The sequence below is a fragment of the Scomber scombrus genome, chromosome 20, assembly GCF_963691925.1.
Source record: "Scomber scombrus chromosome 20, fScoSco1.1, whole genome shotgun sequence".
Taxonomy (NCBI): Eukaryota; Metazoa; Chordata; class Actinopteri; order Scombriformes; family Scombridae; genus Scomber; species Scomber scombrus.
In genome coordinates this window covers 17,889,445-17,903,920 of record NC_084989.1, presented here as the reverse complement: position 1 = coordinate 17,903,920, position 14,476 = coordinate 17,889,445, and the positions used below count along the sequence as shown (strand labels likewise).

General features: G+C 39.8%; 1 protein-coding gene across 4 annotated transcripts in view; it reads right to left on the bottom strand.

Moving 5' to 3' along the window:
* Nucleotides 1-204: 204 nt before the first annotated feature.
* Nucleotides 205-14,476, bottom strand: part of LOC134001942 (cadherin-12-like) — a 62,548-nt gene continuing 48,276 nt past the window's right edge. For 2 of the 4 annotated variants that reach the window (XM_062441142.1, XM_062441144.1), the window contains 4 exons: nucleotides 11,194-11,311; nucleotides 6,392-6,509; nucleotides 4,106-4,357; nucleotides 205-772 (listed from right to left, as the gene is read on the bottom strand). In XM_062441142.1, coding sequence (XP_062297126.1) covers nucleotides 261-772; nucleotides 4,106-4,357; nucleotides 6,392-6,509; nucleotides 11,194-11,311 — 1,000 coding nt within the window. In that variant the 3' untranslated portion in view covers nucleotides 205-260. Of the gene's footprint in view, nucleotides 773-4,105; nucleotides 4,358-6,391; nucleotides 6,524-7,943; nucleotides 7,954-11,193; nucleotides 11,316-13,070; nucleotides 13,086-14,476 lie in introns of all 4 variants that reach the window. The other 2 variants (XM_062441143.1, XM_062441141.1) reach the window with 2 other exon arrangements.

The following is a 14,476-nucleotide window of genomic DNA, read 5'->3' as shown; positions in this document are numbered from 1 at the left end:
ACAAAGTGTCAGACAACAAACAACATTCAATTGAAAGGTAATTGAATGGCTGCTTTGCTTATGTAATAATGTTACTGTATATCCCCCCCCCCCCTGTTTTTTTACAATTTTGGGACCGAGCATGGTAAAGTACCACATAGAATAGAAAATGGTGAGCTGGAAAAACATTAAAACAGATAAATGAGAGGATGCTAAAACATTGTGTGTCACCAACCAAAGGAACATTGTTACATATTTGCTTTTTGAGTCTGTGAATAACATCAATGTGTGTTCTCCATTGTTGTTGAGTCTGATTGAGTTTCTGACTGTTCCTCGAATATTCCTGCCAGTGTCTTAAAGCGGGGCCCCCAGTCATTGAGGTAATCATAGTCCTCCTCAAGGTCTATAGCGTGGGACTCAATGGAGCTGAGTGACTCAGCCACGGAGCCATCGCCCTCGTAAGCATATGTGGCAAGGGAGTCGTAGGGAGGGGCTGAGTTGTCGATGTCATGCTCTTTCAGACGCTCGTTGATGAAATCTCGGATGTCTGCACTGTCCTGTGAGATCGGTGGCTTGGGACCTCTCTTCAACTCAGGTTTGACGTCTCTGCGGTACAGGTTCTCTTTGACAACCTTGGGATTGCGAAGCGTACCCATGTCAAAGGCATGTGTGTCCTCCTCACCCCCTCCTTCATCGTCATAGTGGATGACATTATCCCGTATGTCCTCCTTGGATGACATGAGGGTCTCCTTTTTTTTCTGTCGTCTCAACCCCACGTAGAGGACCACGATGACTGGGAGAACAAATCACGAAAATCACATGTTAAATCACTGTCAAGTGACCCATATCACCCCATCTTAAACACTTTAACTGTGAAGAGAGAAGAGATTATATCACTGTATCCCAGTAAGCATGGTTCAGATGATTTGCAGGTCAAAAGATATGTTGAATTAAGTATTTTAGGTTCAAACTGGACTGAATTTGGTAGGCATTTTTAGATGTTAGATGTCAAGATGTAAGTTTTTAGCCATGTTTATAGGGTGGCTCTTGGGATGACAATGTCTGCCTGTCTGTCAGTCAGTATCTTGACAACTATTGAGCAGATGCTCTGAAATTTGGTACAGAAATCCATGCCATCCTCTTCGTGAATTATAATCAGTTTAGCTATCCTTTTCATCTAGCACCATTGCAAAAATTAAAAATGTTATTCTTCCAATGCTTTGTTTCATAGAAATAGAAATGGTGTGCATGCAAACATGCTAAACTAAGATGGTGAACAGGTAAACATCCCCTGCTTAACATCAGCATATTTACATTGTCATTATCATAGTGACCAAGTTGGCTTTAGCTCAAAGCACCACCACACAGACACAGGTTCACAGAGCAGATTATTATATTAATATTATATGTATCATTATTCCAAATCTGAGATTGTTAAATTGGTTTTAGTTAAGACCTGGTTTACATTGGAATACAGTAAATGAGATCCTACTGAAACAGTATGAAGTCCATAAAAAGACCCACTTTTACATGGATTAAAGGGGACATATCATGCACATTTCTAGGTCTGTATTTATATTCTGGGTCTCAACTGTTGTATCTTTGCATGATTTACAGCTCTAACAATGTATTGGTTTTCTTATACTGGTTCTTTTTGCAGTTCCTCATTGACCACTTTTGAAGCAGGTTTTTTTTTATCTCTGTCTCTTGAAGGCCCATTCTGTCTTGATGGCCAATTCCCGGTGCATTGGCAAACTTTCGGCAGCCCTGGCAGTTAGATAAACTAACAGTGGTATGATTTCGCTTCTTTTCTTTTTCTTTACTTGAAATGGAAGCCTCTCAAATACACTTGTACATGTTCAAGCGTGAATCTGATCAGAAATATGTGAGAGGAAAACATAGCCAACCCATGTAGCAACAAAGACAACAGAAGGCCATTTGTTGGCATTGCAACAAAGCTATCAGAGCAAGCTGAAGCCCTGTATTTTGACATGAAGGGGAGCATTATTACATTCAACTCAAGTTTTGGAACCTACAATGTTTAATATAGACATCCAACATCATAACAGTGTAAACATGAAAGAAAATCACTAAAAGCATGATGTGTCCACTTTAACCCTAGTTTTAACCTAGATGTCTTGACATCTTCTGACCTGCAAATAAGTTCTCAGTGGGGATTTAACTGCTTTAGCTGTCCAGAGTAAAGTACTGGCAGAACCACATACATCATAAAAGGTAGTGAAGAAACTGTCAACACTGCAGGGAATAAAAATCGTACTGCTGAGAATATACCCAAAGCAACAGTTTACTGTTTTAGCACGCAGCACTTCAGAGGTTGCATAAGGTCCTGCATATTTTACACACTGTTGTACCTCTGTGTGATTTCCAACACATAATGTTACAATAAATTTCCTTCTTTCCTTTTTTGCCTGTCAATGCAATCTGTCTACATCACTGTCTATCTCCATCTGTGTCCCGCTCGCTGTCTCCTCAGTAAAAAATGCAGTAAAATATATGTGTTTCTTCTGGGTCTTCAATAAGCTGTTGTATCCTGGAGGAAGAGCAGTGGCCAGGATAAAGCTGAAATCATTCAAATAAAAGTCCAGTAAATACATTCAGACTGAAAAAAAGCCTTAAGTATGTCTCCTCCTTTCATCCTCCCTATATCTCACTTCCTCTCTGCCTTCCTTCACTCCCAAGTGATTTCATCTACCTGTATATAGTGTGCTAGCTCCCCCCAGTGGCCCCTGTGTAGACTTCAACAACAGGCGTTTTTTGTGGGACACACTAGCTGAACACAGCATGTCAGTAGCTGCAGCCAATCTACCTCAGTCTGAAGACACAGAAATAACGATGTCTCTGTACTGGTCTGGTTGATTTACCTCACCATTTCTCCTCACAGGACAACTGGGTCATCTTGACAAAACCTGCACAGGAACTAAGTGGGTCTATGGAAATGTTCTCAGCGTGAGATCTGATTTTCTCTGCTACTTTCCTTCGCAGGGACGGCATGACAGTTCTGCATCAGCCTCAGCCTTAGGGGCGAGATGACTTAGAGCTTTGAAGCCATTCTTCTTAGATGAAGTGGACACAGCCCAACATCACTACAATCAACTGTGAGGTTTTATGTTCCCTCACATATAAAACAATGAAAGCTGAGCTGATTTTTCACATGAATACATTCATGAAGGTAATGAAAAAGGATTAATGATTATAGTTGGATTTAACAGTTCAGTCGTTGTGGGACCATATATTAGAAAGAGATAGAGAAAAGTAAATACAGCTCAATTTAAAGGTCATGGCTGCCCTTGACTTGCACTGTAAAACTGGAACTTCTTTAACAACCAACTATCCCACATTCATAATTTTGAAAATTACACCATAAACCTACATTTACTTCCTCCCCGCTATGCAGATGAGTTTGAACATTAATGGCAGAGAATTAAGGAGGGGTTTTACATCCATGACCTTGTGGGAAATGTAAAAGCTATAGCCTGGGAAGCAGCCACAGGGCAGCAAGATTGGATTTAGTTTATAGAGCCAAGCGTCCCTCTTTCCAATCTCAAATGTCTCATTGAATGACCGAATTCATATGGGTCCTATAATTAACTGCAGACACTCCTGAAGGTATACCAGCCCAAGTCTGATGGTCAGCTCTGCATGTTTGAAGTCAGGTGTTGGCAAAAAGGTCTGGTAGATTAAACGGTCTGGTAGATTAAACGTGCATTTGTATTTTAGGTGTTTATAGTTTACAGGAACCTTTCGCTCCAACATCACAAGCCAATCGATATGAAGTATTGGGGAAGATTTTTTTGCTCATGATCCAAATCTTTAAACTTGGTTTAATAAGGCCTTACAAATTGTCTGGTTTGGCCAAATTAAGGTTAAGGTTTAGCTAACAAGAAGTCTCACTAGTTTACAGGAGATTATGGAAGCTTAAAATTCAAAAATAAATGGTAAAGGAATAGTTTGACATCATGAAATATGTGCATATGACGTTGCCAGGCAACCACAAGGATGTCAGAGCTGTAGTGCCAACACAACAAATTCCTGTGTCCTTTATGATCATCTATGGTACCGTGTTAAAATGAAAAATGTTTACAAGCTAGAAGACAACATGTCTCACCTAACAGGATGATGATACATAGAAGGATAGCAACCAGAGCACCCGTGCTGAGGCCCACTGGGAGAAAGATGGCTTCTGCACTGCAAGTTAACAGAGAACCATCTGATTCACAGCCACATACACGGATGGTCAGGGTGCCTGTGCTGCTCTTGGGTGGATAGCCATTATCATCAATCACCACAGGAAGAAAGTAGATTTCCTGCACACGCCGTCTAAAGCCACTCCGTTTCGTCACTATTCCAGCTGTATTATCTGAAAGAAGAAAGACATTTAAAATTTTGCTTGTAAAACAAAAAAGAAATTTCCGACACAGCTTCAGATTCTTTAAATTGATTCAAAGAAAATTTGTATGACAGGCTTGTAGTTGTGCTGCAAGTGCTTACTCCTTGATCTATACAGGTTAGAGCGCGTTCTGACCAAAGAAGAAGATATTCTATCCAGTATAACCTCACATCAATCAGACAATCCTCTGAGTTACATTACTAGTGTGGAGGTCCGAGCATGATAAAGATTAAATTTTTCAGTGTCTGATAACTCTTTATGTTTGATATCAAATCCTCTCCAAATGTGCTTCCCTGAATGCGATGAGATATTGTAACGTTTCAAAGACTTCTCTTATCAAAGCTCTCACCATTTTACACCACTTACTTTAAAAGCGGGTAGAGCTTAACCACACCCAGTACATCATTCTCTGAAACACTGCAAAGAGGCTTCTGTCTACCTATACTGTGAGACCTATAGGGATCAGTAGTTATATTGTTATCTCTTTGTGCAGGCAACTTCACTCCACAGCATTAGACATGATAGATAATAGACAAAAAAAAACACACAAAGGGAACCAGCTGAGAAGACAGCCGGATGTGTGCGGGTAGCGAGTGGAATAGAGGTCGACAATGTATATGAGGAAGAGGGAACGTGTCAGGGTGGACCTGCCTGGTTCGGGCTGCTGGAGCTAGACTGTCTGACCCCTGTCAAGGCAGGTTTGTTCCACTGACAAAGTCTGGCACTTTTTCTTGACAGGAGGTCAGGTGTTTTAGCACACCTTGCATGTTGTGCAGATTGTATTTGTGCCCTCTCTCTCTCTCCCTCTCTATCTCTCTCTTGCTGAACCCGTCTGTGGTGTTTGTATTTCCTGTCCTTGCCTATCAGATCTTGTTCTGTGTCTGTAGAGTGTGCATACAGGGCCTCTGGCAGTCAGGGCACTGCGAGACAGTGTGTCCAAAAGGTAAAACTGGATCAGAGGTTCGGACGGGGGCTTGTCAAGGATGGTGAATGCATTCGTTTCCCTGGTCTCATCCTTCCATGTCCCACTTTTCATTACCCGTCTTTCTGGTTAGACTTCAAAGGACTCACAGGCCAGCGCACACTGCAGTGTCATTTATGCCCTTATCATAAGACAACGTCTGACCATATGCATTTGCTATTTTTAGCGTTGAGATATGCCACTCTTACAAGGTTCAAGTAGCAAACTTTGCAACTAGTGAGAATGTTTATCACTCCTCAAAAAAATAGGACAGGAAATAGGATAAAGTAATCACAGGTAATTTTTAATATGTGGTCAATATCAGTTCTATTATAAAACATCTTCACCATCATCACTGCTTGTGACCTTACAAGTTACATACTCCTTTTTTTGCTGAAAAAATCATATATTTATTATCGTTTTTTACAAAGAAACTGTAATTGATTGATTGAAGGTACCTTTACTTCACTCCGATTGCATATTTGTCATTATTTGTCAGTTGTAGAAAAGTGTGATATGGTTTCCCTAGAATGTAGGATGAAGCGTAGGCAATGCTATTAATGGCAATGCTGGGGAAAGGTTAGCTTCCCCAAAATTATCATTGAAAAAATGTGACCCTTTTCTGGGCAGTAACAGCTGGCATACAGGCTAAACCTTCTTTAAATTTACTAATGGCACCCTACATGGCATACTACAGTTAAAATAATGAAAATGTCTGTTTCAGCAGTTGAGCATAAACCTGACTAGGCTCGATTAAGGAGAATTGATCTTTATGTTGGACCAACTATTCTCATTTTAGTGACAATCTCAAGGTATTTTTTTCTCTCACTGCACATTGCTTCATCCCAGCGCTGGATAGAAGCCCTCAGCCACCTCTTTCACCTCCTGTTGCTGACATTTACCTCCCCCCCAAGCATGATGTCATTGTTCTGGGATGGAGCTCCATGAACTGTTATAAGTTGATAGGAAGCATTAGAAAAATCAATTAGCACTGTCATGCTATACTAATCACCATAAACAGCTGTTATTAGAATAATACTTACTTCCAAAGTCCCGGATGGTGAAATTCTTGTTTTTTATATCTTCTTTTGGTGATTTGAAGGAGAACTGTTGTCCAGCAGGTGGTAGATCTTGGTCTTTAGCACTGAAGGTTTGAATCACCTGTTGAAAAGAGACTTAAGACTTAAGTTTTGGTTTCACTGAAAGGTTTTAAAGTTAGATTTTTCTAGTGTGTTTGTAATAGCGGTGTTGTCTACATACTGACAGAAAACAGTCTTTGGATTGGCACAGATGGAAGATTTTGTTGTGAGAAGTTGTTTGAATGTCAAGTATTTCGCTTTATAATGGAAAGAAATTCCTACAGGTCAATTTGTTCTGACAGCAAATGTGAAATTCTTCACCAATGAACAGAGGTGTCAACTGAATTGACTCTATGTCAGACCTGTCTCTGCTGAAACAAAGCAGTGTTTGTTGGCAATTGTTCTCTCAGTATTTTTGGATACAGTCAGTGAGCACTTGATTGATAACTTGTTGAAATTCTATATTACTGCAACACAACGCATGATGGATTAAGTTCATTCAAAACTACTGGAGGTTGTTCAAGGGTCATGAACAAAAGCCAGTTGTTTTATGTCGTACTTACAATACAGTACATCTGCTATAACCACAGGAGAAACCAACATTTTATTCCCAAAGCAACCCACAATAAAAAAAGAGACACAATTTGACACCTTTTATATAGCAGTTCAAATAAAATTCATCCTTTACATTTGCTAGTTCACACCTCGCCAACCAACATCCAACTTCTTTGTTCTTCCACGCTCCTAGACGCAGACTGCTGATTCAGCTGCCTCTGAACCAAGCTGCTGATGTCTTTCTTCTTTTCCCCAAACATCTCAAAGTTTAGTCTGAAACTGGCTGTTCTGCCAGCCCAGCTGTGCAACCAGTCTGTTCTTCCGCATTTAGCAGGCTTGACCTGATGCAGACCTGATGCCCCAGCCCTGGACCCCAAACATACAGTAGCAGCTAGTCAGCCCCCCTACTTTGTTACATCACTTTGTGTATGTTGCTTTTTCTCTCAGTATTTGAATAAAATCCCTCCACAGTAACAAACCTGGCACCAGGTGTGATGAGTGCTCCTCACATATTGCTCATTTGTCATCTAGTCTACTACTGATATGACAAAAGTTCCTACCTGCAGGTACATGAAACTGGGAGTAATACTGATTCAATGAAAATATTTAACATCAATACAAGACACTGCTATCAACAGCTTCAGTGCTTCAGTGCTGGCATCAGCTTTTAAAACATAAAGGTTAGTTTTATTTTCTTCGTTCAATATATTATTATTCAATCATAGTTTATCATGCAGGCATCAAATGCTTCTGTTCTTGCACTCAAAAGTGTCTTCCTGATCACAAGCATAGCGCTGTGACTGCTGTTACTGCTTATTACTGGGTGCTATTGTACATGTTAAATGACTTTAAGTGTATTCCACTTTTGCACTCAGCTGCATTGTTAGTTGAGCTAGATAAGAGCAGCAGCTAAATGTTGTAAATGTAAATGTAATTATTTTAGTGTAACAAACTGATTCACAAGGTTTGCACTTCCACGAAGTATTATACAATGCTCAGAGAACGCATTAAAATGTATCTAATATATAGAACGTTTTTTTACGATTTAATTCTTGAGTCGTAAATATGCTTGTTTTATGTTTCCTTTGTTGTTACTTTTTTCCCATTTCACACTTGACCAGTTGACTGGTCAGAGCGCAGTACATCATAAAATAAGGAAATATTTTACTGTCTTGCTTGGCCACAGCCCTGTCTTTTTTATTTGCAAATCTTAGTTTAAGGCCACTCTCCTTCCTCTTCTGACACATTTGCATGAAAAGTGTTGCTTCCCTTGCTACCTGGTTATGTCCTGGTTACTGATCATTTTTCCCGTAGAATGTGCCACAGCATGGGACACTCCAAAACAAGCGGTTTGTGTGTTTTTCAGCAGTGTGAGTGCAGATAATCATCAAGGGCGATGTGTGAAGAGAGGATCTGCAATTCTTTATCATCCACCAGCTGTGTGCAACACCTGGCGGAATCATGCTGTGGAAACGCTAGGAAAATGTACATTCTGCACTGCAGGGCAAGGAGGGGTAGGAGGACAGGAGAAAAAGAGGAGGGGAATGAAGAAGATGAAGTGGAGGAGATGTGATTAAGGAAGAGGAAAGCATTAGGTGAGAATAAAGGAGAGACAACAACGCCTTTCAAATACAGGACACATTTTATGATAATTGCAGCAGGTTGAATATACAATACAGCTAATCTTGAACTTGTTCTGTGCATATTTTGACATCTTGTTTTGTCTAATGTTTCATACTTCTCTTAAAATGTTCTTATCCGCAATAATTCATTTCCTCCCTAGTGTTGGATAGTTTAATTCTGTCAAAATCCCATGTATTGATTGGCTGAATGTTAAAGGAGACTAATTGGAAGTTGTGCAAGTGAATATTAATCTGTTGAGCCATCCTTTATAATTTTAAGTATTTTTCTATAAGTGGAAATATTTATTATTAAAAATATAATAATTAAGGTTAAAGTGTGGAAAAAGCTATCAGTTTAGCTATTATTTATGATGAGTTTAAAACTCTGCTAATCTGCCTCATCAGAACTGTGTGATTGTGGTTTTAGTGGCCTTGCAGCATCAGCAAACAACCAAACATCTGCCACCAGATTTTGATTAAAATACTGCAAAATCCTGATTGATGGATTTACGATTGTGACATCCTGTTTTTTTCCAACTGAGGCATGCACCCTTTAAACCTGTTCAGGCATGCACAGACAGAAAAACAAGTAATTCAAATGAAATAATCAAAACTACAGCACAAAATTGTAGAGCCTCTTTGCTTATAGTAAATAGCTATTTGAGAAGAAAGCTTACTTATTCGAATTTTTGCATTCAGGGCTTTATTTGTTCTAATTCTAGTGTCAAATTAGTCTCATCCCATTTTTAAATTTCTATGCTTCAATTTTAAGTCAGCCGAGTTCATGTGGAAGACAGCAATGCTTCAAATGGAGGGTGCCGCCATTGTTTTGATTGCAGTAAGCCTGAGGACCAGCAAAACATCTTCAATATGATGAGGAGTCAACACCGATTTGATAGACTGTCAAAGAAGTTGTTCCCTCAGAACACTAACTGCATATAGATGCTAGTTAATGGGCTAATTTACAGGCACGGGTGGTTTACAATGTGCACAGGCAAATTCTTCACTGCGTCTCTAATATATCATCTGAAATGTACTCCAGGTTGCTGATATGCAAAGAACTGCATCGTTTTATGATTGCTTCTCCTGCTGAATCGAACTCTTCGAAATAATCATAGTTCAAGATTTGGATTCAAACTCTGTGCTGAAGGGTTCTCTGTAAAATCCCTGAGAATAAAGAGTTTTATTCAGGTGACCTTGAATACAACACTGAAAACCAACCCTTTGTGAACATGAAACCTAAATGTGTTTCTACAGTAATGTGATGCTCCAAAAAGCAGAAGAATACCACAACATTTTATCACTACGCACCACAAAATCAGTGTTTATTTCTTAGTAAGCGTTAACAATGACACTTTGCCAGCACTTTGGTACATTTCTCAGATCAGAATTGCAAAACTATTTGTTCAATCTCCACATGTAGTCACTTGTGAACATCTGAAAAGCAATTTGTCACTCTTTTGAACAAATTGCAAATGCTTAAGCACATTAATGTAAATTATTATGTACAATTGTCTCCTGTTTCCTACATTAAAAATTGCTTATGTCATGTTGACCAAAGTGTATTACACTGGTTCTCTGTTGAATAGTCTTACTTACCTCCCATAACATTAGACCATTGCATAAGTCATTACACGCAAAACTAGTTGTCATAATCTGTCAAGCATATTTTCTGTACATTTCTATTAGCCTTTTTTTTTGTAATAAATGTGTCTTGAATTGATTAATCACTCTCAAGTGAATCGTGACTTTCACTAATGAAGGGGAATTTGTGAAGTGTGAACCAGATCTCTAAAATAGCTCAGAGGTGCTTCTCATGAACCTTCAACTGGCAAGCATAGACAGAGCACAGCACTGTGTTACAGTTTCTGACAATGGAAAAACAACAAGGAAATGAAGAGGGTCAACAGCCACGACGAAGAAGAGGAGTAAGACAGCATGGAAAAGGGTAGGGTGGCAAAACAAAGGAAGAGGTAGAAGAAGCCAAAGAGATGGGTAAGTTTCTGATTAAATCAAGGCCCAATTGTGGATCAATCATTGTTCTCAATCCTGACCTTAAAATGGCTGAGGCTGGTTGACCGGTGCAGTCGACTGTTGAGAGGACAACTGTGTCCTCAATCATTCAAATGTTTCATTGACAGAACAGGTATGTAATCCAACAATGCGCACTGTACTGTTACATTGTATATTTACTGTAATGCTTCATATTACAGTATTTCACTTGCATTTTATACTGAACATATACCAAAACACACAAACATACACACAAACACAGTATATAGTTGAGTTTTGTTGGGTCCTCTGTTCTGTCTGTTCAGTCAGTTCTGTTTCTTCATGCTGTTTGCAGCCCCATCTCAGAATAAAAGTTTTTTTTTTCAACCCTTCCTTTCCTACACTCTCAGCATGTGGGTCCACCTGCCCCGCTGTTTATAACACACTTAGGGTGTTGCAAATGTTAAGGGTGATTTGAGAAATGTACCAAAGCAACTGGGGAAAACAGTAACACTGGAAAATGTGCTGTGTTTAATGCCATGAGCGCATGGCATGTGTTACAGAAAGAGGCAGGGAGGAGAGTATATGTGAGCCTACCTGTCCAACCTTGGCATTTTCACACACAAAGGTCTCATAAGGACTGGCGAGATCAGGTGGAAACTCATTGATGTCCAACACATGGACGGTGACAGCCACCCGACTGGTCAGAACTGGACTGTCTGGATGAGAAAACACAAGACAAAATTGTTTAGATAAATCACAATTGTGCACAAAAGAGTGGGCAGTGTTACATGAATATAGCATAACAGGAAGAAAAACAAAAATCACAGCACTGACATCATGTGGATATATGAAGTACTACTGTCTTATGATGAGCAGGAGCATAAAGGTTTGTCAATGTTGCAGAAGGATGGCTGAGTGGTCACAGAGGATGCATGCCTGTCATGCCTGAGTGTCCAGTCACAGTGTCCTTGAGCAGACACTAAACCGCCTTTCTGCTTGTCCATCGCTCTGGTTAAACATCTGCTAGAAAAGCTCTGATGTCAGGAACATGCTGATGCATAAATTGCACTCAGACCTGGTGTTTTATGAAGCTTTTGATTGATGATGAAAAGGAGAATTAAATAAAAACACACAGTAAATGCATCTCATATATTGCCTACAAATAAAGCATGCCTGCCATTATGGAATATGGCTCAACAGAGAGAATAATTTCTTTACAAGCTGTTCTTCCCTGGGTTCTGCCATGGGTTTTAGCCATAAGATGTGTAGCCCATATTAATTATAGTGTGAAAGCCCCCTTGAGAGGGACTAACTTGAATCCAGGGTTGTTTGTTACAATGTTTACTCACTGCAGGGGCACAACGGGGAAATGTTCTTTTTGTGTGAAAGCCGAAGTAAGGTAAACTTTATGGATTTGATGTGGGAATAGGCTTTGCTCTGCAGTGGGGGGGCTTAGTGTGCACTTGTTTATGTGAGTGCCAGTGCATGGGTGCGTAGGTGTGTAGGCTTGTGTGTAGGTGGGTGGTTGAGAAGAATGCAGGGGGGGGGATCTGTAGAGTCATCTCAAGGGGATTGGAGACGCAGCCACGGCTCAGTTAGTAACCCGTCTCTGACCTTGATGGAAAAAGCAATCTTCCCACTGAGGTAAAAATGACACTGAGCATGGGATTTGCTGCTTTGCACTGACTGAACTACTAACATTGATGCTAACCCAGCAAAAATACCGATCTTTGCTTTTGTCATTGGTGTCTTGAATCATTTGGCCTCCAAAAAGTTTCAACAACTTCAACTCTTCTGCATCAATGAAATGTGTGAAATTGGTCTTGAAAAGCTTTTGGACACAATAGTTTATTATGTTCTCCTCATCTCATCTCAAATACTAATCTCCATAACTGTTGGCTGCCTCTGACTTTGTCATGAGTGATGTATCATTCAGCCCACTAGATGGAGCAATGGTATAGTAGGTATATTCAAATCAGACTGGCGTCAGCATTTTAGTCCAATAACACATGCTCTATTTATTTTATTGAATCAGAATCCTGTATTCCTACAGAATGCTTGAGTGGTCAGCCATAAAATAATCCTGCCTTACACTGCTTTTCTGCTTGATATTACTTTTTTAATTAAAACTCATTTTAATAAAAAAGCTCCATCTTTGCAAGCCAATCAACCGCAAATCTATAAAACGAGCTGCAAAATACAGATAGAAAGATTTCTTGAGGATATCAATCTGATAAAAGTGCAACTGCAGACAGAATGAGTTAGTAAACTCTCTACACAAAACTCCATGTTAAGTGTAAAACTAAATTCAATTGCTGTAAATAGATAGTGAGAATGCTCCCTCATGAGGTCCTTCCAAGGTTATTATTGCATTTAACAGATTTTCCCTCCTGTTTGACTCCTAAAATTTGCCACTGGGCTTAAAAGCCAAAAAGCTAACTGTTAATCTAGCCCCGGCTCTTATTTAGCACGCCTTCTGCTGTGTGCTCTGTCTCAGGAGAGCAGCAGACACTGTTCTCATTTTGCTGCATGACTGCAGTGTCTAGCAATGACCGGACAAATCTCTGAGGCTGTGTGAAGTGAAACATTTCCAACTCAGGTGTTGTTCTAATCATTGCAGAGTAAAGGTAGCTAAAGAAAGGGCAGGAAAATGTCATCTAATAACTTATAAGTGTTGGATATTTTCACCCGAGTCATTGTACAGGGTAGTCAAAGGTGTGAATGGATAAATGTTCAAAATAATTAGCAGCAAGGACACACAGTAGATGCATAGAAAGGTCAAACACGGAGGTCTGCAATAATTTACTGTTTATTGAAAACTGATGTGCCATGCCAACAGAAGCAGCTTTAAACTGTGGAAAAGTCTGAACTTTTTTTTTGTGCCTAAACTCTCCTCATACAATGCATTCTTGTATGGACATTGAAGGTATCATGTGCTTCAGTATTTATTGCTGCTCTTCATGGTTTAAGCCCCGAATAACAGAGACAGTATCCCAACCATGATAATACAATGCATCACAGAGGAGCCATAACAACTATCCAATACCCGGAACACAAAGTTCTGCCAAATCTCACTCAAGGTCAGAAACAGATTTGAACTCCCACATTGGGATACACACTCTGGGGTGCTGAGTTTCAAGTCAAGTCAGTTTTATTCATATAGTGCCAAATCACAACAAGCATTATCTCATGACACTTTTCATAGAAACAGCAGGTCAAAACTGTACCATACTTTAATTTACAGAGACCCAGCATTCCACCCATGAGCAAGCAACCAAAAGAGTTTATCTTGTCCCTACTCAACCAGTGCAACCATTTTTTTTTAACACTCACTGTTCACTCAACTCTCAATGTTTTTTGTTTTTTTGTTTTTTTTCTCATGGCAAAAATGGTCTCTAGAAGAATATCTGTCTCCAGAGAGGGGAACCAAGCAGCAGGCAGGCTTTAGGAAAGGTGATACGAAAGGAGTACAATGCAGGTGGGTGAAGGTAAAATGTGCAGAAATACCACTTGATTCCTGCACCAAATATGACAGACTGAGCAACGCCCTTGTAAAACTTCCATCTTCATCATTCTCCCTCCTCCTACTACGCTATATCCTTTCAGTCTACCTCATCCTCCAGTTCCTTGACACTTACACACAAAAGCCACACAAAGAAAAACACACATACACACATTGAAAACAGAATTAGCATGTCAGTGCCATGACCTTGAAGGGAAGTGAGTAATATCAGTTTCCAAGGCGACAATAACTCAAGTTTAAACAGCCCATATTTCACAGTCTGTCCTAATGAATATACAGCGTGGGTAATTTTGATTGAGCACCAGCCTGCCTCTGGGATAATGACTTTGACGGTTCTTAGCAGATTTGATGACT